The 14,593-nt window shown below is 41.6% G+C and overlaps 1 protein-coding gene across 2 annotated transcripts; it reads right to left on the reverse strand.

The window, feature by feature from the left end:
- Positions 1 to 293: 293 nt before the first annotated feature.
- Positions 294 to 11,629, reverse strand: rps21 (ribosomal protein S21). 2 transcript variants are annotated; one of them, XM_061272058.1, is made up of 6 exons: positions 11,540 to 11,629; positions 9,552 to 9,631; positions 4,622 to 4,685; positions 544 to 615; positions 406 to 461; positions 294 to 339 (listed from the first exon to the last, which is right to left on the reverse strand). In XM_061272058.1, exons 2-6 carry the CDS (start codon positions 9,599 to 9,601, stop codon positions 330 to 332), a joined length of 252 nt encoding a protein of 83 aa, XP_061128042.1. In that variant the 5' UTR covers positions 9,602 to 9,631; positions 11,540 to 11,629; the 3' UTR covers positions 294 to 329. The 2 variants fall into 2 exon arrangements, with proteins under 2 accessions (XP_061128042.1, XP_061128043.1); XM_061272059.1 differs by having other exon boundaries at positions 294 to 461; positions 11,540 to 11,621.
- Between the last annotated feature and the right edge of the window lie 2,964 nt (positions 11,630 to 14,593).

The following is a 14,593-nucleotide window of genomic DNA, read 5'->3' on the forward strand; positions in this document are numbered from 1 at the left end:
CTTCTGACTCTCAGCTGGCCTGGGAACTCCTTGGGATACATTGGGAAGAACTAGAAGAAGTGGCTGGAGATAAGGAAGTCTGGGCTTTCTTGCTGAAAATGCTGCCTCTACAGCCCAACCTCCAGATAATCGGTAGATGACGTATGTAGGGATGACAGATGACAGGACAAAAATTCAGTATTTTTACTGGGATAATTATTCAGTTTGTAATTGTAATCTAATGGACTTTAAAAAGCAAACAAACCAAATGTGCTCTATGCACTAAAAAATAAAAAAAGAGGACCAATAAAGCATTTGGATTTTGTTACATTTTATTTGAAAGATATCACTCAGATGTTCCTATGGAGAGAAAAATGCACATTACAACACAAGATACGTGCTGATGACATAAAAATGTCATCTTACTTGGCAACAACGCCATCATTCTTTGCCAGCCTGAGGATGGAATCATCAGACTCCCCCTGTTTTGCATTTAGGAGAGAACACGCAGATGTAAAAAACCACAAGCATTTGAACCATTGAACACAATCCAGGATCACTCACCATTCTGCGGATGGCGCCACAGATGGCGTAGGTCTTGAACTGACCGTTGAAACGACCCGTGACCTTGTCCACCTGTAGCAGACAGTTGAATGAATGAGCTTTATTTCATACATGGAAATACGTCCAAATTACATATAATACCGAACGTACATAGAGCTTGAAAAAGGACAAACTATATACAGTGTCTGACAGAAGTTCTGTCGCTTGTCCATGTTGTAGAAACAATGGCTTACAACCTGACTTTAAAGTCATCCATTGGACTTAAATGAAAGCTGAAACTCACCCAAATGAGGTGTAATATATAGAAATAAATTTGCTTCACTGCAGAAATATTGGATCTTTTAATGAACACAGAAAGGTCAGAGTTTGGCAAAACAAAGGTTTTTTCGCCTTGTCATACAATACACCCAAACCCTAGCAAAACCGTTGCCAGTTAGAAGGCAATATCAACATACTAAAATGTAAAGAAATATTAGCTACCTCTTCCCAATCATAAAAGGGGTTTAGTTTAGTTTATTGTTTAGCACATATTATATCAATAACTGTGCAAGGAGGGAGACGAAGCCTAGGGCTTGTAAAGAGCTCCACTCCTTCTAAGAGGTTAGATTTTGCAGCAGGATGGTGCTCCATCTCATACATTATCTCTACAACAACGTTCCTCAAGATCAAGGTGCTTGAGCCAACTGGCCAGCCAAGTCACCAGACACGAACATCATTGAACTCTGAGAGGCAGGCAAGACTGCATTCTTTCCTGATGATTTCATCAATACATTGTATGAATCATTGTCGAACCGCATGGATGCAGTCTTTCAAGCTCATGGAAGTCACACATTAAATCATGGCTCTAATCGTACAACTTCAGTCACCAATGTTATGAAACATTTTATTTGAAGAAAACAGTAAATTTTGCCTCTTCGAAGCAACCTCCGCCCATTGTGAAACTAATGGCATCAAATGTGCCCAACTGCCTAGCTGAGGCGCAACAAAGCAGCAATGACTGTTTTTTTTACATGCGGCAATGTTCCCATAGCAAATTCATGTGCCGCAGCAAATTCATGTGTTTAAAAAAAAAAAAAGCCTTACGCCATGTGCACACCAAACACGGGGTGAACGTAACGCTAGCGTTTCACCGCAAGCAGACACGCTGTACGCTATGGGTACACCAAACACTGGGGGTGCAGCAGCCAGCTACGCACCTGCTCCCTCTTAAAGAGAGGGTAAACCGAGGATGGTTCATTTTTCACTAACTATCGCAGTTTATCTATTTTTTTCAATCAGGAAAATGAAAAAAGCTATCATCTTTTAATTCATCCATTGATTGTGGATAAATGCTACAATGAATGCCTTTAAAAATGCCCACTTAATACACGCTTGCACACGGGAAATACATCGACTGTGATTGAATCACATCGCCAGAAACCCTGAAAACATATTTGGTATAAATGCATGCTTCTTGCTCCCCTATAATGCATCGCATGGCGGAATACATTTAATTTCGAGTCAAGACGTTAATCCATGTAATGTGTATTTGTGTTGCTAGTATCGTATTTTCACCACCATAATTCTTTCTTAAAAGTCTTTAATGTTGTCAAAAAACAAAAAAAAAAACAAAGGTGCGCCTTTCAATAAGGTGCGCCTTTGTGTGGACCAAATTCCAAAATCTGCTAAGTTGTTTTGTGTGGCTTCCGCCACATACAGACGTAATATACAGGCGTAATATGTAGACCCGGTGAACCAATCACAAGACATTACGTTTTACGTAGATCGGTGCGGTAAACCAAACAGAACAAAGAAACCAGCATTAGGCCCCTCTAAAATGGCATAGACCAGGGGTCGGCAACCCGCGGCTCCAGAACCGCATGCAGCTCTTTAGCACCCACCTAGCGGCTCCCTGGAATTTTTGCAAAAATGCATGAAAACGGAAAAATATGTTTTTTTTAATTGTTTTTTTTTAAAATATGGTTTTTAGATGGTAATCACGAAACAACCATACTTATGCTGTAATAATGTATGTAGTAAATATTAAAATTATCGAATTTAAGAATGACGCCAAATAGCAAAACTGCGTCATAGCCTGCGACACAGCACAGGTGAGTTGTAAACAAACAGGTGTGTGAATGATGAGCCATGGATTCAAAAGGCAAAAAGAGAAAGATTGCTGATTAGAACAGAGGATTTAAGAAAGAATGGACTGAACTATTTGCTTTCATTGCCAATGCTGAAGCATTGCCTGCATGCTTGATTTGCAATGAGAAGTTGTCAAATAAGAGCAATTTGAAGGGACATTTTCAGCATGCTAAATTTGCTGCCGATCACGCAGTTGGCACTGAGAGGAAAGGTGCAATTGCAGGGCTGGTGGAAAAACTTGAGGCCCAAAAAGCAATTTCAAGAAGTGGATTGCATCTCCAAACTCTACTACTGCTGCAAGTTTTGTTGCAGCCCCGGAGATAATAAAGCGCAGAAAACATAAAGCGCGGAAAACCATTCACCGATGACGAGTACATGAAGGATTCCTTCATTAAAATGTCAGTGCCTATTTTCGGACTTCAAAAACAAAACCGAGATCAGCTCCAGCTTTCTCAATTGCCTGTGATGGATGAGTCGTGACCGTTATCAAACAGACAGCGCTGCTATGCAGGTACGTGAACTCTCATGGGCCTCAAGAAGAAGTGATCAAATTGACACCACTATTTTTCTTTAAATTATTTTAATAGTAGGCCTACAACTTATGTATTGACACTCTATGTTTCATTATAAAAGGCTTTTAGATTTTTAAGGCTCCAGACAGGAATGTTTTTTGTTTTTTTAGGCCAATATGGCTCTTTGAACATTTTGGGTTGCCAAACCCTGGCATAGACAAACAGACATGCTTACGAGCAGTGTTCCCTTGAGGCTGCGCAATTGCGCACTGGTCGCGCAGTCTTTGCGCACAAGAAACTCCATGCTGCGCACAAAATAAAATTCTGCATAAACTGATTAAGAGCTACTCTATTCTAATTAAGTAGACGAATTATTTTCTTTGTGCCTTTTTGTCGTGTAAATCAGTCATTGACAGTTGTCCAGCCAATGATATGTTTCACTTATGGTACATATATGTATGACACACGTGTCCTGCCCATCCATGCAGTGCGGCAGAGTCAAGCGATGCAAATGCTAAATTAGCTAATCATGGCGAAACGAATGAGCAGCGACACATCCACTCGCCAAGCCAAAATAAATAAGTGATGCGGCAGTTCTTTTAAGTTTGAATGCCTGTCGGAGTGTGTGCAACTACAAGAGGAAACGGTGAAACTGGGTGAGATTTTCTCTTTATGAATGAGAAAGGTCTCTTCTGTATAAAATGCAGTGAAGCCAAAGTGGCGGGCGAGTTTACGGAGGGGAAAATATGGAAGGAATGGAAGTTGGACTACCTCAAGCGTCACTTTCAGCAGAAATGTCATTTGAAAGCTCTTGGAATTGTACAACGACTCAAGATGGGAGAGCGGATCGGTACATTATTGCGAGAGAGCGCAAAAGATCGACAGAAAAGGAACAAGCTGTCACACAAAACAAAATCCGACCCCGAGCAAGTTAAAAGTTCTCGTTGACAATATTTATTTATTTAATCTGGTGTTGCACACAGTGGTCCACAGTGAGCACAGGGAGCTTGTGTGTTTGCACAGACACTTGAAAAATTAGAGGGAACACTGCTTACAAGGCACAATTAGAGCTTTCTGGAAAGCCAGGATCATTGCATATGAGCAACGTGACAACAAGACAATGACAAGATGGAACTTGGCATGTTTCATGGCGAACTTGCCCAATCGTTTAGTTTGGATACAGAAGTCATGGACTTGCAGATTTGCATATAAATATCTATTAACAATAATGCAAGTACATAGAGTACATGGTTAAACGGTAGAATAAAGTACAATTAATCTCAGTGTCTTGCTCCTATAAGATTTTGTTTACCGTAAATCATGCCATAAATAGGACCGATAATGTGCTCTCTGTGTGGACTAAATACAAAACAGACCCTGCAAATGTGCCTTTTAACCCCAAGTGGTGCGAAAAATACGGTAAATTGGAAAAAGATTACCTCTGCTATGTTGATCTGTACGGAAGCGTGGTCCTTGGCTCCAATGATCCGGTTGCTCGCAGAGCTTTAAAAAAATTAAAAAAATAAAAAATTTAAAAAAACGGTGTTTCCATTCATAAAAAAAAATACAGTCAAACCTCGGTTTTTGACCACAATTTGTTCCAGAAGGCGGTTCGAGAAGTCAATCGGCGGAATTCCGAATCTATTTTTCCCATTACAAATAATGGAAGAAAATTTAATCTGTTCCAAGACTAAAAAAAAGCTTTTTTAAAGCATTTTTTCACTTGCACATTTTTGTCCGATCGCGCAACTGCAGCCCACCGCCAAACGCCCAACCGTAGCGCGCCGCCAACCGCCCAACTGCACCGCGCAACTGCATCGCGCTGGTCGCATTATTATGACAGGGCCGTCGCTGAAATTTAGAAAATATTTTTAAAGTCCTGATGTACTTTCCAAAATTTAAGTGGACCTCAGTGCACAGGGAGCTTAATTTGGTCTGATCGCGCAACCTCAGCGCGCCGGGCGCTCACTCTCTCGCGTAACGTCAGAGCTCCAACTTGGTGTCGTGGAGCCACGCCAGCATCTCTGGTCCCAGGTCGAAGAGGCCGGCCTCTGAGGGTGGTCTATATAGGGGGCAGGTGTTGATGATGTGGTCGGCTGTCTGTTCGGGGGCTCCACACTCGCATGCCGCACTGTCCGCCAATCCCCACTGCCGCATAGACGTGTTCAAGTGCCCAACACCAATTCTTAAGCGGTTCAGTGTGGTCCACTGCTGGCAAGGTAGTTCGTCTCCTCTCATGGCGTGCTGGCAAGGTAGTTCGTCTCCTCTCATGGCGCCGTCTCCTGGTTCCCAGACATAACGGTGCATGAAGGAGGGGCCAACTTCCTCTTACTCCTGCTTCCAAGCTGCTCCCAGCACGGCATCTCTGGAGATGTCTTCAGGGATGGAATTGAGCATCTCTTGTGGTGCCATGTTGTAGGGGTGGCGTGCCTTTAGTCTGCTTGGTGGAGCTGGAGTTGTTGTAGTGTTGTGCTAGTTGTTACTTTCTGCCTTCCTGGCGAGAACGAGGGTGGCAGCCTCTCGCCAAAGGTTGGCCGGCGCTATTCCCGCAAGGACAGGCAGGAGGGACACAGGGGTGGGTTTCAGGCATCCTGTTATAGTTCAGAGGGCGTTGTTAATTGCCACATCCACCTTTTTGGCATGGGGGCTTCTGTTCCAAACTGGAGCACAGTACTCTGCTGCAGAGAAGACGCGCACTTGGGTTGATATCCGCAAGATCTTAGCAGAGGCTCTCCACATTATTCCAGCAAGGCGGCAGAACAGTGCAACCCTGGATGTCACCTTTGCCTTCAGATCTTCGAGGTGTTGTTTGAAGGATAGGGTCCGAACCAGACGCACGCCGAGGTACCTCGGGGCTTGTTGAACCTCCAAGCGTTTGCCCTCAATGCTCACTGCCAGTTCTCTCCTTGCTTCCTTGGTGCTGAGGTGGTATGATGCACCAACAGTCTTTCCAACGCTGAGCTGGAGACGCTACTTTTGAAGGTATGCTGCCATGGTGCGCATGTCATCATTCAGGCCGTCTTCCGTCGCCTTCCACGTTGGTCGACTCAGCATGATGGCAAGGTCGTCTGCATAGCCATACTTTCTATGTATGGTCTGGTCTGCTGTTGACCTTCCGCGACGGAAACCAGCTTGTTCCCGTGGGAGTTGTGAGTCCACCACTGGCTCTATGCGGCTGTCTATCATTCTTTCCAAGATCTTAAATGGGACACTCAGCGGTGAGATGGGCCTGTATGACTCGGGGTCCTCCGCATCTTTGTTTGGCTTCAGCAGAGCTATCACGGAGGCCCTACGCCAGATCTTCGGGAGCTTTAATCTCAGGTGGCATGACGTGAAGAAACCTTTAAGAAGCCATCTAGATGTTGTTGGGCCCTGGTGGATGACCAACTCCGGGTGAATGTTTTGACGGCCCGGGAATTTGCCCGGTTTTAGCTTGCTAATGGCCTCACTGAGTTCCACTGCTGTAAAGGCGAGATTGAAATCGACACTCACTGTCGCATTGCTTTAAGAGCGTCTGTTTTAGGATGGCTTTACTGCTCCCACTTGCTTCTTTCTTAGGGGTGAATACAATCCTCAACGTAACGAAAATACAATAGCGAATGGAGTCAGTCGGCATCGGGGCCGTGCAGTCGGGTTTTCTTAGGTCCTTTCGGCTCATCTCGCGAGGGCCGGTCTCAAAAGTTTGTTCGACAACCGAAGCAAAAAAATTTCGAATTCTTCGTTCGAATTTCGATTTGTTCGAGAACCGGGACGTTAGAAAACCGAGGTTTGACTGTACTCAGATCGCTCAAACGGGCCATCCTCAAAAATGACCCAGATTAACACCCAGAAATCATGCATTTGTGAACAGAATTATTCTGGAGCATTCCTGTATAGTCGGCTGAAAACCTCAAATGCCTGAAGTTGGTCGATTTCAATTTAATTTTTAACAATTCTACTTATTGCCATTTTTTACAAATTGACCAACTAAGTGTTTAAAATGTAATGCTTTCATGGACAATTAAATTTTAATGGGTCAACAAACATGCCTTTTTGGGGATTGGAGGGTTCAGAAGTGATGTTTTTATTTTTAATATGTAAGAATTCCACCAAGCATAACCACCCCAGAACCTCAACGAAATTTCGTTTTGTGTGCACCGAGTGTTTACAAAATGACAATAAAGTCTGTCTAAGCCAATTGCTTCTCAATTATTTTCTGTTACGCCCCCCCCTAGCAAGAAGAAAACTATTCGCGCCCCCCTTTCTTTTGTTTCATTATCTTTGTTTCTCTCCACTTTTCTTTTCATCCCTGTTAAAAACTTTTTTATGTTGGTGGTTGTTATGTTGAATAACTGAGGCTATAGACGGGACGCAGTCGGAGCTTTCTGTTGACTCAACACTGCTAACCAAGGCAAAACTGTTGTCTTGTAAGTCGTAAAATGTTGCACTGTCGCAAACGTGACAGAAGTAACAATGAGAGCGCCACTGCCGCCTACTGTAGTAGATGCGCAATTACACTTTATTCTAGTACTGCCAAAAAAAAGGCCTGTTCCCCAGGGTCACACCAGGTATAGCACCGCGCCCCCCTATTTGAGAAGCACTGGTCTAAGCTAATAGGATAGTCTACTAGAAAATGTTCTAAATCAATATGTTCTATGTGGCCACACAAGTCTAAACACGGTATTCTGAGAACTGTATTTTCCAGATTATAAATTGCAGTTTTTTCATAGTTTGGCCGAGTGTGCGATTTATAATCAGGAGCAACTAACATGCGAAATACTTACTGAATATACTATGGTTGATCACGTCACGTTATTTTCACTTTTAACCGCATGAGGGCACACTAGGCCTGTGGAATAATTGGAGCCGCAACTGACAATGAAGCTTACATCAGCGCCACATGTACTTCCGGAGTCAGCAGCAACGTTGTTTATAAGTGACACGGAGGACGAAGATTTCGATGGATTTAATGATTTGGAGTGACACAGATGGTTTGACAAAATTGTTATTTATGTTATTTGATATAGAGTTATATAGGCCTGTGGAATAACTGGAACCACAACTGACAAGTCTGACGTCAGCGCTGCATGTACTTCCGGAGTCAGCAGCTGCGTTGTTTGGAAGTGAACACAAAAGACGAAGATTTCGATGGATTTAATGATTTGGAGTGACACGGATGGTTTGATGAACGTGTTATTTATTTTATACCTATTTGAATAACTGTTAATATGTTACGGCAGGCTTGTTCTCACCTCCTCATTTGTATTCATGTAACGTTAGCATAATGTATTGTTTAGCCTGTTGCCGATTCATGTCTGTACTTGGTGTTGGATTTTGTTACCCCAAAAATGCGACTTGTACTCCAGTCCGACACATTTTTTTCCTTCTACTTTATTATGCATTATTATATTATAATTATAATATATTATTATATATTATGCTGGTGCAACTTGTACTCCAGAGCGACTTGTAGTAGTCTGGAAAATACGGTAATATTGCGGCACACACTAGGCTTGTCACAAAAATCAATACTTCCGGTACCAATTTGGTACCAACACGCATAAAATACGTTGACACCTGCTTTTTGTGGTACCGACAGAACCGAATATTTAACTTTTCACTCTGCAAGTTGGCGATTCTTGCCGGAACAAAGGGGAGAGTATATGCATGTGAGCAGCAGTCAGGGGCGCTGAAAAGAAGAAAACTTTCGGTCTTTCATAATAATGGCTTCAGCAAGTGGCAGTGGAAGTCCAACACGGCGGGTCGTTGAGAAGCCAGGTCGCTCCAAGAGTCGTGTGTGGAAAGATTTTGCATTCAAGGCGGATGTAACCGGAGCAATTATAGATTTGCCCGTTTACTATCACTGTTGTGCCATGTTACGTTATAAATATAAATATATATTAAATAAATATAAATATGCCTAAATGTTGTCATTTTGGCATGAGTCAGCTGGGGTGATTTGGTTGCCAAATGTATTTAATGTCAAACACAAACAAAGTGCGCATACAAAGGCTCAAATATGCAAAATTACGTTTGGGCACATGTTGAGGGTATGTGCGCAAGCCTTCTTGGGTATAGCAGATGGATTAGTGATTTTAAAAGCAAGTGGATTCTGTTGTTTTTTTACCATGGTACCAAATTAGTATAGAGAATTGTGGAATCACAGGTATTGGTACTGACGACTGAAATTCTGATATCGTGACAACCCTGGCGCACACGCATAAATATAATGTCAACAGGCAAATTGCTTGTCCGCGGGGGTTGACAGTGTGCCAATTGTGTGATGGCAGTCTTCCCACCCTGGCCTCGAAATATCTCAACCGTTGTCCCCTTCAAGGATTGACATTCGACAAGCGTATTTTGAGTACCACAACCATTACATTTGCTCACCATTTACGAGGGACGTAGAGGTCCACAAATTCACCAGCGTCGTTCTGCATGTTGATTAGCAGGTCGTCTACAAAGCAAAGCTGCAGAGAATATTTTATGTCAACAATTTCACTACACACAAGTACAATACTTCCATTCATCCATCTATCTATCTTGACGCGCACTTTCAAAATAGCCACAGCAGTTTATTTTAATATAATTGGCTCACATGACCTGGGAGCTAAAATGCTATTAACAGTATTAATTCATTGAAAAAAATGTAAGCATTCATCACATAAAGCCTATTTGGAACTATCATCCTTCACAGTTTGGGGTCAAAAAGTCACATGACCTGGAGCTATTGAGCTAAAGCGCTAACATTTATAGTCATAAATTCACAAAAAATATTTGAAGCATTCGAATGATATTATAAGAGGTGTATCTCAACCAGCCCATGTGGACTGTCATCCTGCACAGTTTGGGGTTAATAGGTCACATGACCTGAGAGATATTGAGCTACACCGCTAATATTTAGTCATGAATTCACACAAAATATTCGTAGCATTGGAATGAAATTCTAAGAGGTGCATCTCAACCAGACCATGTGGGGCTATTATCCTTCAGTTTGGAGTCAATAGGTCACATGACCTGGGAGCTATTCAGCCTCTTAGAATTTCATTCCAATGGTTCAAATATCTTTAATGAATTTATTATTGTAAATATTGGAATTTTAGCTCAAAAGCTTCCAGGTCATGTGACCTATTGACCCAAAACAGTGGAGGACGATAGTCCCAAAAGGGCTGGTTTAGATACAGTTCTTAGAATTTCATTTGAATGCCTGCTTGTTTTAAAATTGAAATGTATTACTGGAAATAGAGTTTTAGCTCAATAGCTCCCAGATCATGTGACCTATTGCCCCCAAACTGTGTTGGATGATAGTCCCACATGGGCTGGTTGTGATATACCTCTAAAAACATTCCAATGCTTCAAATATTTTAAATGAATTTATAACTGTAAATATTTGCATTTTTGCTCAATAGCTTTGGTCGTCCCACATGGCCTGATTGAGATGCACATCTTCTATTTTCATTTGAATGCTTATTATATTATCAAATTTATTACTGTAAATATGAGCATTTTAACTCAATAGCTCACAGGTCATGTGACGGTTTGACCGCAAACATTGCAGGATGATAGTCCCATGTAAATTGTCCTCGAATTCATCTAAGAATTTGTTATTGTAAATATTAGCGTTTTAGTTCAATCGCTCTGGTGTGATGTTTTTTGAAATATTAAAATCATTTTGATATACACTGATGAGGCTATTTCAAATTTGCATGTCAGTAACATTTATCATTTTGAAAAAACGCAACATTGCGAGGCATATTGAAAATTGCTTTCTTTTATTTTGAAAACCGGATGAGTTTACATGTTATCGCACTGCCATGCTTTCCGTTCGATCTCTTTAATGGCATTTACATGCTATCGCACTGCAATACTTTCCCTTCGCTCTCTATACCGGCGCTTACATACTATAGGACTGCCCTGCTTTTCCCTCGCTCTCTTTTAACGTAAAGCCTATAATATGGGCACGCTTCCCGTGCGACTGACTTGACCGCAATGTTACCTGGAAGCGAGTCGAACTGTTAAAACCAGAATTGAACCCAGAACGTCTGCACTGCGAGACGGACGTGCTAACTAGTGCGTCACCGTGCCACCCCAACCCCTTTCTCGGCTAAATCGCAATCTCGTAGAATGCAATGTGCCAATGCGTGGGGGTGTAAAACTGAGCAGAAGACTCTTAGCATAGCAACTAACATGTGGAACGTCCACGCGTACCGGCGTGGAAACTGGATATTAAACTGCATTTTAACTTTTTGTCCTCTAAACAAACACACACAGTAACGCTATCTGTTTAACGCGGATAAACATCGGTAAAATACACGCTAATATCACCGCATGTGCTCGTTTAAGGCGGTTTCCAGAACGAGAGGAAGGCAGAGACTCACCGTAACCGACAAATGGACGACGGAAAGGACAGGCCACCTCTTCTTCTTCTCTGATGGTATGACGGTTGACGGCAGTTAGCATCCGTTGCGGCACTTTACCGCCATCTGTTGTTTCCGTTGCGCTCTATTAATTCCCGATCTACGTTTCTGTTATCAAATTACTGACTAAAGTCAAGTTATTTTTAAATATTTATTACACTACACTTACATTATACCACGGTCCAATAAAAGAATCTGATGAAGTTGACGATTATGATAAAAGTGTAGATAGTATATCATATTTGTCCACATTCGTTCAATTATTTTTTGTCCTTTCCCTAATAAATTTCAGAACATTTGCACGTTCCGCTGATTCTTTTTCTTGGCGCCTGTCACACTACTCCGTCGGAGGTGCATTAACATATTTTAAGTGGAATGTAATAGTATAGACCAGGGGTTGGGAACCCGCGGCTCCAGAGCCGCATGCGGCTCTTTAGCACGCCCCTAGCGGCTCCCTGGAATTTTTGCAAAAATGCGTGAAAATGGACAAATATGCTGTTATTTATTGTTGTTGTTGTTGTTGTTGTTGTTGTTTTAAATGTGTTTTTTAGATGGTAATCATGACACAACCATACTTATGCTGTAAAAATGTATGTAGTTGTAAATATGTTAAAAATACCGAATTTAAGAATGACGCCAAAGCAAATTTGCGTCATAGCCTGCGACACACCACAGGTGATAAAAATACCGAATTTAAGAATGACGCCAAATAGCAAAATTTCCGTCATAGCCTGCTACACACCACAGGTGAGTTGTAAACAAACAGGTGCGTGAGTGATGAGCCATGGATTCAAAATGCAAAAAGAGAAAGATTGCTGATGAGAACAGAGGCTTTAAGAAAGAATGGACTGAACTATTTGCTTTCATTGCCAATGCTGAGGCATTGCCTGCATGTTTGATTTGCAATTTGGAGCGACATTTTCAGCTAAAGCATGCTAAATTTGCTGCCGATCACCCAGTTGGAACTGAGAGGACAGGTGCAATTTGAGGAACGAAAAGACAGTTTCAAGAAGTGGATTGCATCACCAAACTCTACTACTGCTGCAAATTTTGTTGCAGCCCCGGAGATAATGAAGCGCGGAAAACCATTCACCGATGGCAAGTACATGAAGGATTCATTCATTAAAACATCAGTGCCTATTTTTGATTAAAAAACAAATCCGAGATCATTCAGAAAATTAAAGACATGCCTCTCTGCACAAATATCACCGATCAGCAGATCAAGGACATCAATTCAGCTCCAACTTTCTCAATTGCCTGTGATGGATGAGTCGTGTGACGTGACCGATATCGAACAGACAGCGCTGCTATACAGGTACGTGAACTCTAATGGGCCGCAAGAAGAAATGATCAAATTGACACCACTATTTGTCTTTAAATTATTTTAATAGTAGGCACACAACTTATGTATTGACTAGGGGTGTAACAATTAATCGATACACATCGATTAATCGATATAATGCTCTACGATTTATTGGCATCGATGCTAAACGTAAACATCGATTTATATCGCCGTGTTTGACGTCGGAGATTGGACTTTATTTTGAAATCCAGTTCATTGTTGCTTGCTTCCTCTTTCCGGGAGCAGTGCGCGGCGTTGTTGTGTTGTGAGCAGAGCAGGCACGTGAAAGGGGAGTCGACAACTAGTACGCGGCTCCTGGGCTGGTGCTATGGCTAGTGTCCAAAAAGACGAAGAAATTTGCTCCCCTTTAGGCTTCAAGTCATTCGTTTGGAAGCACTTTGGATTCCAAAGAAAAGATGGCTCAACGGACAAGACAGGTGCAGTTTGTAAATCCTGCCATGCGGTGATCAAATATTCAGGGAGCGCAAATCTCGCCGCACATTTAAAGAAAAAACACGACATCAAAGTTCAGTGTTAAAATAAGCACTTTGTATACTACAATACTCTAATTTCCTAAATAAAGAGTTTGCAGTACCTTGTTGATTTTGCGTATGAATTGTTATAAATCAGGATATTGTTCTATATTTTTTATTTAAAAAAAAATCGATCGTAGAGCACTATATCGTGATATATCGTGAATGAATCGCAGCAGGCTTTAAGGTATCGGCAAATATCGTATCGTAGTTCTTTGTATCAATATGATATCGTATCGTGACAAAACCCGCGATTTACACCCCTAGTATTGACAGTCTATGTTGCATTATAAAAGGCTTTTAGATTTTTAAGGCTCCAGACAGGTATGTTTTTTGTTTTTTTGGCCCAATATGGCTCTTTAAACTTTTTGGGTTGCTGAACCCCCATCCCACTTGCACATGAAATAAAATAAAATAACACTATATAGATTTATAAGCAAATGGGAATGGCCTTTGTCTCCAATTTTTGGTATATCTTTTCGTATAAGGGCTGCTTTGTTCAATCACCTGTAAAAGATGCAACCAATCAATTTTTTAAAGGTCCAATAAACTCATAAAGTAATAATTAATTTTCCAAGTGTGATGTGGTTCATGTTTTCATGATTGTTAAAACCATCAAAATTTGCCTTTTTTTGTAGCAAACAGCGTTTTTCCACACCAAAAGTGTTGGACAAAATAAAAAAAGCATTTTCTTTTAATCATTTTCTTATCATGACCATCTTTAGATGAAATGAAGGAATTTAACTATAGTACTTTTTGCCAGTTGTGTACCTTAAATTAAGTGAAAAATAAAGGAGCCAACTCCGGGTCTCTCCTGGATTTGAGAGCAGAAAGCACTTTCAGAACAAGCAATTGTAAACCTCAACTTACAGTTGTCTAAAATTTCAAACAATTTTTCTAAACACGAAGCCGGAAGTAACCGATGAAACAAGGACCTGGCAACCATGGCTGTACTTTGACCCCGCCTACAGTTACAACAGCACAAGAGCGTGAGTGCTGGCCGGAGCACAACAACGATCCTTCACGGACATTTACATACACAGTGGCCTGTAAATGCATCTGTGTAAAATGATATTTGTTCTTTATTGATTCCGGTTGCAATTTGGATTGGACGGGTCGGCGGCCTGGATTCAGCTGCCA

The sequence above is a fragment of the Syngnathus typhle genome, linkage group LG2 (genome assembly GCF_033458585.1).
Source record: "Syngnathus typhle isolate RoL2023-S1 ecotype Sweden linkage group LG2, RoL_Styp_1.0, whole genome shotgun sequence".
NCBI lineage: Eukaryota > Metazoa > Chordata > Actinopteri > Syngnathiformes > Syngnathidae > Syngnathus > Syngnathus typhle.